Source organism: Drosophila erecta, unplaced genomic scaffold (genome assembly GCF_003286155.1).
Source record: "Drosophila erecta strain 14021-0224.00,06,07 unplaced genomic scaffold, DereRS2 tig00000000-arrow-pilon, whole genome shotgun sequence".
Taxonomy (NCBI): Eukaryota; Metazoa; Arthropoda; class Insecta; order Diptera; family Drosophilidae; genus Drosophila; species Drosophila erecta.
The window spans coordinates 11,442,611-11,453,909 of record NW_020825194.1 but is presented as its reverse complement, the minus strand read 5'-3'; the positions used below and the strand labels follow the sequence as shown (position 1 = coordinate 11,453,909).

The window sequence follows — 11,299 nt, the reverse complement described above, 5'->3', positions numbered from 1 at the left end:
TATTATAACACGGAAATAAATCTGTAATGTAATAAATTCAGCTTAGTTCAAGTCATTGTAAACAGCATATTTGAATTGCCCGCCAAAGGCGCTGTTAAATTGGACAGTTGATAACCAAAGCGATAGCTTTATACTCGATAGCTGAAACGATAACAATAGTATTTAGAATCGAATTAGTTGGGCCATCTCTTTCAGATTTTATTGACCTATTTTGGTTAAATTGCTTTATTTACCTCAGGTTTTCTGGCTTTTCGCAATGCCGGCCGATCAAATTCAGTACTCGGAGAAGTACTTCGACGACAACTTTGAATACAGGTAAGTGCGTCTCGCGTTTAAGTAGCCATCAACTGTTTGTTTACACGTAACCCGTTTTCCCTCCCTGCAGGCATGTTATTTTACCACCGGATTTGGCCAAACATGTGCCAAAGGCTCATCTGATGACCGAGACGGAGTGGCGCAACCTGGGCGTGCAGCAGAGCCCCGGCTGGGTGCACTACATGGTCCACGCGCCGGAGCCGCATGTGATTCTATTCCGACGCAAACGCATTCCGGCTGAGGACGCTCCACAGGTGGCAGCCGCTAATGCGGCTCAGGCCATCGCGAATCTGTGTGGTTAGGCCGGGGATTTCATACCCTCAAAGGTCACTCTTCCAAGGATGCACTCACCAATGCTCAGGCAGTGTTTCATAAGATAGCATCAGACAGCCTGATGTAAAATTACAAACCATAGCTTTAGGGAGCAGTTCAGCTGGATAGTTCAAAGACACGAAACGAACTGAACTGAAGACATCGTTTCTGTTAATTTCATTAAGTTTATTTACCTAAAATACAAATCGAAGCGTACGCCCTGTGTACAGACAGTTTAAAAGTAGTGAATAATTAATTGACTAATTGTAGCAGCGCCATGCCGCCGGCAGCAGGCGATCTGTCCAGCTCTGGTCGCTCAGGCTGCAGTTCTTTAAAGCGTAATGCTCCATGGCGTATAGTGAGACCAGCGAGGCGTTTCCCAGGATCAGAGAGAACCACAGGAAGATGTTGCCCATCACTTTTGGTGCACTCCGCATCAGGAATACCAAGGCAACACCCACGACACCAAAAAAGAAGAACATCACTGGGAAGAACATTTGCAGGGCAAAGCCGAGCACCTGCTCATGGACCACAGCGGAGATCATAAACACTGCCAGCGAGGCGGCCACCTTGGAACCTCGGAACACATGAGTGTACATATCTTTGTACACGTACTCGTACAGCCAGTCGTGTACGACGACATTCCAATTTCTATAGTAGGCATCGTACGTGTGCGACGTCCACCAATCCTTGTAGAACATTCGATCGCCGAAGCGCAGCAGCTCCGACGTGAAGTTGAGCCACGAGTGCAGGATTAGGTAGAAGCCGCAGAGGAAGATCACCGCGCTGGGTAGCATCATGCCGAACAGCTTGAGGATCAGCTGGGAAGGTCCCATTGGTTCCAGGCCGTACTGTCCGAAGTGCTCGTGGATGTGCCGCTCATGGATGAACGCGTACAGGAAGGCTATGGCCACCACCTCCAAGAGGCGATTCAAGGCGAATTTCCAGCGGATGTGGGAGGTGCGCGGATAGCTGTCTCGGTAGATAAGCGTGGGTGCAAAGAGGAAGTACGTGTAGCAGCTCAGCGGCGGCACAAAAGGTCGCCCACTGGCCTCCTCCTCCTCCTGCACATCTTCCTTCTTGGCCTTGCCATTCAGAACCCGCTCTGCATTATACCGCACAAAAGCGTGCATCTTCATCAGCAGTCGCGTGCTCTCGAGCAGCAGGACACACGCACTCACGAAGGGCAGGTTGAACTTGAGACAGAGCGAAGTCGACACGAAACAGAAGACCAGCTGGGAACTGATGTACAGGATGAGGCAGCTGTGCGACCAAAAGCGCTGGAGGGAACCTGCCGGATGGGCAAACTGATTACAAATGATGTTTCTAGAAATACGGTTCTTCAAATGATATTACTATTATATTGCTGCATTTATCGTACTGTTCTTAGTTATTAAGCTCATTTTGTAACAATCAGAGCAAATGCGCAAATAAACGTTGTACAATTCAACCGAGATGAGTAATTTGTAAGTGATTTTCCTTTGTTAAAAGGGGTGTCGTCACATATTGTTGGTCAAGTGCCTCAACAAAAGGCTTAAGTTATGAGCTTTTAACTACCTGCACTTTTAATAAAGTGCATTAGTAACTTTAACTTAACTTAATTATTTTACGAGAATTGGATCAGCCCACTTACCGTGCGTTTTCAGCCTGTGCCTGACCAAGGCCCATCCGCGGAAGGCGAAGTAGAGGGCCAGGACGAAGACGTGCTCCAGCAGCCAAACGCCCATCACCCAGTGCAGCCGGCGCAGACCGCCCCGGAAGGTGCCCAGCCCCAGATCGAAGCGGCCATCCACAAAGTAATCGTAGCAGATCACGTTCAGCAGGAACATGACCAGAATAATGTAGAAAATGTGGTAGATGGTGCGCATGTGCTCCACCTGCAGCAGTGCGGTGAGGTACGATTCCCGGACAACAAACACTTTTTCGGGCAGTTGTCGTCGCGGCTTGCGGGCGGATGTTTCGCTTTGGAGCTGTGGCCTTGGTTGAGTGCCATTTGCATGGCTGTTTGGGGAGTCACTGACGTCTGCTGGCGCTTGGCTGGTCACGCGATTGTGCCAGGTGCTCTTCCGATCCGACCTCTCGAAGTTGGGGAACTCGTGGGCACGCAGCTCCCGCTGCCGCAGATCCTGCAGCACATCCTCCACCATGCAGGACAGGCGCTGCTCGAAGTCGCTCAGCATCTTGGACTGGAACTTCTGCAGCTTGTCGTGTACAAAGCTGAGATCGGGCAACCTGGTCTGCGCCTCCTCTTCGCCTCCTTTTCCCTGCCTTTCCATGACTGTTACTCAAATGCTGTGCGTCTGCTTCTGAAACTTCCTTTGGTTTTTCGTGTTAATCCAGCTGGTGGATCTTACAGCAGCAACTGCCCCCGAGGACGTCAGTTAGCACAATGTACGCGTCGCTGGCGCGGCTGTGTTGTTTTCAAATCCGCGACGATAACGGCGCTTGCTGACTTAGCAGACAGGGGCGGCGCCAAGGGGGTCCAATAAATATTATTATTATTTAAATTGTTGGGGGTCGAATTCATATTCATATTATTTAAATTATTAAATGAATTATCAAGCAAAAACATGAAAGTATATTTTTGATTATTCCCAATTGACAAAATTATGAAACGGAATTTATTTCTATATTTCACATACCATTATTCTTAAGGTGTTTAGATGGTGCTATGTCACTTTATACAATTTTGTAAGCTAAAGTATTTTGAGTTGAGTTAAGTACTAAGCATGAGACTACCTCCCTGCTTTCAGTTCTCTTAGTGCTCAGCTCTCTTAGTCGCTCTCTTTCTGTGGGATCGGGCTCCAGTGAGAAACGCCCGCGACACTGGGCTCGGTCTCGAGTTCCCTAATGCTAGGTTTAAGTGCGCTACAATTGTAATTGAAATACATTTGGATTAATACCTCGCACTTTGAGCAAGACGACCGACTGACTAGCTGTCAACGGCACTTTAATCAGTCTATTCTACGCCACAAGTGCGATAAGCGCTGTCCATTGGCCTCGTGGCGGCTACTGATTCTCAGGAGGCGAGTGCGAGTGCACTTGCACCCGATTTGTTTACATGATGCTGACCCGATTGTGGGGCAGCACAGTGGAGCCTCCCCTAAGGCCTCCCTCAAGAAATACACTTTTAACTGGTTCCTGATTTGGAGGGAAATTTACTTAACGTTCAATTTTAACTTTATGTTTATATATTTATTACATTTCATTATTACTACTGTTATGTACGTAAAAAAGTTTAAAAAACGTTTAAATAAACACTCAATTGTACTGGACAGCGTGGTGTTATAAGTTTAAATCCATAAAGTTTGTTTGCACGCAGCTATCTCTATCAAAGTTCATGGATTTCATCGATAGCGGCTTATAAACTACCAAGATAAGCCACTTTTGTAATCACTTTGCGGCTAAGCGCACCTGTGATCGTGATGTACTTACGGAAATAGTCTGGGTAACGCTTGGTTTATAAGGCCAGAGTACTTAAGGCATTTCCCAAGAGCTACAAAAGCTGAGCAACTTTTGAAAATTAGTCATGGAATGAATCACTTCAACCTAGCGTTGAAGGTTTATAATTAATTTTTGGTTAAAAACCTTATCTTACGCTTACGCATAAGGAATGTTTTAAAAATAGATTATTTCAGTAAAGAGTTAAAGCTAGAAATTTAGTTATGTACCATTAGGTTAGTATAGAAAGCTTAAAGCGTTTTACATTACTTCTAAGTTAAATGCAGTAATTAATAATAACAATGAAATGTATATTTTCGCTATCTGATTGCTGTAGGTGCATTGAATCATTGAAAATGGTTTCCAAATATTTTCCAACAAATACTTGTCTTGTGGGTGAATTATGAAATTTTTAATTAGCACATTTTTCAGAGCCAAAGAAGTATACCAAAATTGGTATATAGCTTTGCTGCACCAAAAACATGGCCCAAATTGCGATACATGTGCGTGTGTGTATTTGTATATTTTCTGTGAATTTTGGCATATTTAATTGCAAATATTTACGAGAGTGTAACTATATGCATACGTATGTATGTATGTGAGTATCCCGATGAGTGGAATAAAAACAAATACACGAGCGCAAACATAGTGTTTTGATAGCGAAAAATGAGCCGAAATTAAAGCTCATGGCCATAAGTCCTGCGGTTCGCAGGATGCACGCAGTGTGTGTGTGTGTGTGTGAGTGTGTGTGGGTGTGTGGGTGTGCTGGAAATAATATTAATACTGTGCAGACGCAATAACCAAAAATATTTATTATTTATGCGAAATAAACAGCAGCGGCAAGAAAAACTCAACGCACACACACGCAACCATAAACCAAATATGAAATTAATGCAAAAATGACAACAGCAGCCAGTGCGATAGCTAGAGCGAAAAAATAACAGCCAAAAACGGAGAGTGTAATATATATGAAAATAGGAATAATAAAAGCTGCTCCACTACCAGCACTCGTAAAGCACAGCGACCCAAAAGGACAAAAAGGACCAAGTCGAAGTCGTAGTCGCAGCGTATTCATAAAGATGCCGCCCGAAGGCGGCCATTACGGAGCAACCGAACGAGCAGGAGATCCAGATCCTTTGGTTGGGCTAGGAGACAGGCGTACACATAAAAAGACATTTTTATTGCCCCCCATTCCGCTCAAGGGAGGCCAAGGAGGCCAAGGAGGCCAAAACCGTGGAGTCGGGGCCAACACAAAAAAGAGGGAGAAGCAAAAAAGGCAACAAAAATATTATGCGACCGCATAAAAATCTATATAATTCATAAACCCGCACTCGGAATAGTGATGCCATTGTTGCGATTTGCTTTTTATTCGATTCTAAGTTGGATGACTGAAAAATATTTCTAAATATTTAGAACCTGAATATTTTTGTATAAGCATTGAATACACTTTCATAATAATTGGGATAATTAGCTCAGAAAATATAATTAATAAGAAGATAAAAGACTTTAAAATCTGATCTGACTTTTTTTTTTTCTACTTCAAGTTAAAAGAGTGTAATTTTTAAATGTGTATAGGTTACACATGAAACCTTAATTGTTTAATTTAATCCTAATAGAATCCTTTTATTATATTATAAAAATAGGAAGGCAACATATTTAAAAAAACATGATCAATGCTTTTATTTAGCTGTGAGTAAAATTATATAACAAATTCTACAATTTCCCAAAATAAGGTATATGACTCTATAAGATATACAAATTCACCAAAAATGCGGTGAGAATGGTTGGAGCATTTGAACAGTTAGTTGCGAGGTGGTAAACTTATCGCTATGGATGATATATGGGCAATTTGAAATAGATCGGCGGCATCACTGACCCAATGAAATTGTGGAAAGTTGGAGAGTGGAGAGCGGCGACCGGACACTGGAAGGCAAACACGTACGCCGCTCTGTGGCGGCCATATTGGGTCATAAAAAGCACTCACACACACTGCCACACACGCGCACTCACACACACTCACACACACTCACACACACACACATACGGAGCAGCATAAAAGCCTGGCCACAAACCAAAAGCGGGCCAACAACAGCAACAATAAAGGAGGAAAAAAGTGACAGCAGCAGCAGAAAAAATTTTATGATCCTGCCTGCGCAAAAGTTTTGTGAAGCAGAAACATATAAAAAATGTTGCATATTTTTGGGCATGTGGGAAAAGGGGCGGCCAAAGTGGGCGGTGGGTGGTGTGCGCATATGCGAGTGTGTGTGTATGTTTTTTCATTTCCGTTATTTGTCGCTGTATTGTTGGTTTATAGGCGCACCGTTTTGTGTGTCCCAAAATGAAAACAACAGCAACAACAGCAAAAAGCACACACAAATTAGAAATGGCGCATTTTTTTAATTTGGCAAAAAGGCCCATAAAACGCAGTGAAATAGCTAACGATGATGCCATGAGCCATGATTAGAGTTTCAGCGGATGTAACATCCATAGAAGCAATGCTGATAAATATACATACGTACATAAATAGTTTTATACGGTTTTGGTATTATATTAAAGACAGTTTAGCTTGCACCATGAATATACATATATGCAAAGTTAGTTATCTCTCCTTCGACAACGAATATAGTTTGAATTAAAGGTAGAAAGAAGAATAGTATTGATTTGAATGTAGAAATTTAAAATGGGTAAATAAAAACGTTACCGAAATGTTAAAAATAAATTTTGTATATACAAAATGTATATTTCAGTTTGTAATGTGTAATTCAACAAAGTTTATACATTATATAGATATATGTATGCATACCATGTGATCAAGTATATAACTGCCACATAAATGTATATGTTTTAAAATATTTTAAAATATTTTAAAAATATTACATAAATACGATTGCATCTTAAGAGGACTGTAGCTTACTCTTCAATCAAATGTAAATCTTGTTATCGATCCAAAGATAGTTTACAGCACGTTGGTAATGCACTAGCCAATCCCCAATTTGCGCAGGAACACTTCCTCGCAGCTTCATTAGCCTCACGTCCAGATTCCAAGGGAATCCGACCATATGGAAGTGAACAGAGAACCGGAATCCAAAGCCAAAACCAGAACCATAACCAGACGAACCCTCTGCAGGATTCCATGCTGGACTCTGGCCATTTCCTGCCGCCTTTTGGCCAGCAACGTTATTAGCGTCTAACACATGGCTTCGCATCGTTTTCAGCTCCTGGGGGCGTTCGAACGAACGGGGGCGTGGCAGGTGGCACACGTTTGCAAAATAAACTAAAGCTGCAGCGCCTGCCAGCCGGAATGGACTTTTGTTGACCCCACCGCCAGCACACAGGACTCATAAAAATATGCTTGAAATTGGTTTTGGCCGGAAAAAGGGGCAGAAGGAAAGGCGGTGAGAATCGGTGGAGAAGAAAGAACTCTTAGCAATATTTAATGTCGCCAACGATGTCAACTGGCGGGGAAAATCGGGGGGAAAGCGGGTGGAAAGCGGGAAAAACTCGGAATGAACATGGCGACTACGTTCGCTTTTGATTGTTTTGCAAACAAAGCGAAACAGTCTTTGGGAATCAACCAAATGCTGCACCTAAAAAAATGGGTATTTCATTTAGAAAATGAAACAAATTTATACACTATATATTTAGCTGCATAATACGAATGATTTAAAATATTACTTAAATGGTGAGATATTGAAAACTACCTTTGATTTGGTAGACTTATATTAGACCCACATACTTTTTAAGATGTATTTAAAAAGCGTCCATGTCTATTTCAAAGTGTACCTCCATCGCCGACTCACAAACACACATACCCACACCGATAAATACGTTCACCCACCCTAACACACATACACACACACTCATGCAGAAACTCACCCACTCAATGCTTTTTGCGCTCTTCTTTTTTGCCCACTTAAACAAAACAAAGGGGAAGCAGAGAAAACAAAATAAAAACGAACGGAAAAAACGTTGGCAACTTTTTTCGAGGGTGGATTTTCATTTTGTACGGTTCATGATTTCGAACTCTATTCGCTCCCCCAATTTCGCCCATTCAGCCCGTCTCGCTCGCACTCAAGTGCGGATTTTTTTTTAGCATTACATTATTTGGAAATTTATGCGGGGGGCGGCCGATTCAGTGACTCATTCCCATTCCGCCCATCGATTTTTTGACGGCCATCGAGGACTAAGGTCGAAGGACGAGGGGTGGGGGAAATCAACCCAGCAAACGAGCGATTTTTTATGTAGATTGGCCCATTATGTGGAATTAGTTTTTGTGTGCCTGCTGATAGAAATGGCGATGCTCGTAGGATTTTATTGGCTGACGCAGGCTTTGTTCCCTAACCCGAAAAAGTATGCAATGTTTTTTTGCCAGACCCACTGGCCATAAAAAATGAAGTTTTCAAAGGAAACCATGGTTATAGCAATGGGTTTACATGTTTAACCGTTTTCTATATACAAAATATGTTGTAATACATGTGTATAATATCGTATTTTAAATACCAATGCTATAAGTTAGTAGTTAAAAATATATATTCAAAAGCTACCTTTAGAGAAATAAATATTGTGCTTAATTATTTGCAATGCACAATCTTTTGATTAAACAGCTTGCCCAAATTATAGCATGAACGATTCGATAACCGGAATTTACTTGAGATTACAGTTCGTCTTTTGCTTACTATCTGCACCGATTTTCAAAAATTTTCCGTTGAGAACAAAAACTTGACTGACCAATTGGGCAAACACATCAAAACATTTTTATCAGTGCGAGCAAACAGAAACCGTCACAATTTAGCATACACATATTTGCATTTTTTATTGTTAGACAAATATTGATTGATCTTTAGCTTATTTGACCACTTTCCACACAACTTACTTTTCTTAAATGGGGGACTTGAAATTTATTTGCTGATAAGCGATTAGCAATGGAACAAAGAAAAAAGCGGGGAAAATGATGCGTAGAATATTCTGAATACAATAGCGAAAAAAGTTGGTATTATTATTATAGCAAATTTCTTTCTACAGTTCAATTACATTTTAAGCTACTGATTTTTATTCAACTAATAGAAGAATTTCCACACGTGATGAAGTCAACATAAAGATAAATAAGTTTCTTACAATTCGAACATCTAAGATTGTACGGAAAACCCAACAGAGTCTCAGGCAAAGGGGGTTATATTTTCAACAATAGCTAAAGTAAACAATAAAATAAGTATATTTAAGTTACAGAAAATTAAGTATGTTTGAGAAATATATTTAAGCCAGGTATATAAGTGTATGTATGTAGATGCAGAAAGGTATTAAAAATTATTCTTAATTCTATTCATAAACAATACAAGATGTATATATATTGTGTAAACTCTAATTATTAAATCCTATTAATCAATTTGAATAAAGATCTATCTATCTGTATCTATAAATCCATCTATCCATATATTCCTACGCCTCTGCCAAAGATTTTGGGATTGAGACGCTTGGTGGGTGGATGCTTAAATAGTCTAGCCACGCCACTTGGGGTGGATATATAGATTCTATATGGCTCTGAACTGGGTGATAATTTAACAACAACAAAACCAAATTGCCAATGCGAAACTGTTTTTGTGTTTTACTTTTATTTTGCTCGGGTGCCTTTTTTACACACACACGCGCCACAGCCACACACACAACACACATGCGGAAAGTGAGTGACATATGAGGGGGTGGCAAACTCCCCCTTTGGGTGGTTGGTTTTTGCTGGTGAATGTTTCTGGCACAAAAAGCAAGAAATTCACATAAAAATATACGACTTCTCATTATGATAATACGAAAATAAATGACAGTGGTGTTTACACTCTAGCGGTGAGCACGGAAAATGCTGGGGATACGAGGGATCCGAAGTTGTGGGGGATTATGTGGGGAGTGGGTCCAAGTGTTAATGCAGCCTCTTTTTTGTTGGGGGATGCAGAAATGCGAGCAATTCAGTGGTTTGGCTGGGCAATAATAATAATGCGAGAAAAGGTCTTAGGAGAATATATCTAGAAAAGACAATATATCACAAGATAAGTTATACTTCAGTGTAAATTGAACTTCGTATATTAAAATACTTACATGTTGCGCTTTGGTGTCCTTCATTAGTACAGGGTATCCTTCAAGCAAGGAGTGTTCCGGCTGCCAAAATAAATCCGGATTCTGGCATTTCAACGCATACATTAGAAAATAAAATATTCTGCTTTGTCCTCTTGCATCCTGTTTATCCGTGCTAACGTTTTATGCCTTTTGTTCTTGGCGCCCACACCTTGGCGGAGACGACGAGTCCTGGCCGTCGTCCTGATGGCCGCAATCTTAGAAAAAGAATTACTTATTCAGCGCTTGACATGGGCTTTTGGCCTGGCCTAAAAGCATGCTGGCCATGGTTTAGGCCAGCTTGGAATGGCGTTGACTGTGCGACTAATAGGCTCGCATATTTATCGCAAGAAGTTCAATTTTTTATTCGCATTTGGGCCGTACGTTTTCCGGCTTAGTTTGCCGGGGCCATTACCGACATTTTCCGCAAAAGAGCCTCGGCCATTAGCTAATTCTTTTTGGCCCGGCCGGAGAAAGATGGAGAGAGAGAGGGAGAGTGTGAGAGCTTCGAGTTGGTCAGGAAAATGAGCAGAATTTTCCAGCTGCCGCTGACGAGAAATACGTTACATTTTGCTGCTGCCACGAGTGGGAAACTCGGGGGTCAACAATTAAATGCCATTTGCAATAAAAACAAACCTGGCTGGCAATGAAAAATTATTTAAATGCGTAGCGACCCAGCATTCGCAAATGTCAAGACGGAAAAAGGTCAGGCAACCGCCGGTTACGGGTGAGGGTCACCCAATGGTCAATTAAAATCGCTCTAACCCGGAATGACCCCACCTCCGAACAATTTCGTACCAAATCGAACCATTTTTCACAACATGCTAAACAATGGAGCGCAAATTTTCGCCGAGCTGCAAAAATCCATCGCTCGACTGTTACAGTTTTCAATGTCGAGCCATAAATTTGACCCTAGCCACCCCTATATGCCCTGTGAACTGGCAGCTCTCCTTAAGGCGTCTTAGCCGTGACCCCGAATTGATGCAATTTCTCCCCCCGCACATCCGCACATCCACATATCCACACATCCACAGTATTCGCATTAATTTTAACCTCTGGCTGACGCTGACAAGGGGTCAGGATCAGAACGCTGGCGCGCGTTCCCAATTTTATTATATATTTTTATTTTATT

At 41.8% G+C, this 11,299-nt stretch overlaps 2 protein-coding genes across 2 annotated transcripts; one reads left to right on the top strand and one right to left on the bottom strand.

The window, feature by feature from the left end:
• Window positions 1-154: 154 nt before the first annotated feature.
• Window positions 155-868, top strand: LOC6552440 (cyclin-dependent kinases regulatory subunit). The gene is made up of 2 exons (XM_001980893.3): window positions 155-315; window positions 386-868. Exons 1-2 carry the CDS (start codon window positions 257-259, stop codon window positions 615-617), a joined length of 291 nt encoding a protein of 96 aa, XP_001980929.1. The 5' UTR covers window positions 155-256; the 3' UTR covers window positions 618-868.
• On the bottom strand, window positions 801-3,331 carry LOC6552441 (sterol O-acyltransferase 1). The gene is made up of 3 exons (XM_001980894.3): window positions 3,270-3,331; window positions 2,261-3,075; window positions 801-1,918 (listed from the first exon to the last, which is right to left on the bottom strand). The coding sequence occupies exons 2-3, from the start codon at window positions 2,901-2,903 to the stop codon at window positions 888-890; spliced, it is 1,674 nt and encodes a 557-aa protein (XP_001980930.1). The 5' UTR covers window positions 2,904-3,075; window positions 3,270-3,331; the 3' UTR covers window positions 801-887.
• Between the last annotated feature and the right edge of the window lie 7,968 nt (window positions 3,332-11,299).

Bases quoted from the DNA above. Each gene is read 5' to 3' on its own strand.
- LOC6552441 (XM_001980894.3), bottom strand. From the start codon at position 2,903: ATGGAAAGGCAGGGAAAAGGAGGCGAAGAGGAGGCGCAGACCAGGTTG. The intron at 1,919-2,260 runs GTAAGTGGGCTG...CCCATCCGGCAG, and splicing joins GCACAGGCTGAAAACGCACG to GTTCCCTCCAGCGCTTTTGG.
- LOC6552440 (XM_001980893.3), top strand. From the start codon at position 257: ATGCCGGCCGATCAAATTCAGTACTCGGAGAAGTACTTCGACGACAAC. The intron at 316-385 runs GTAAGTGCGTCT...CCCTCCCTGCAG, and splicing joins GACGACAACTTTGAATACAG to GCATGTTATTTTACCACCGG.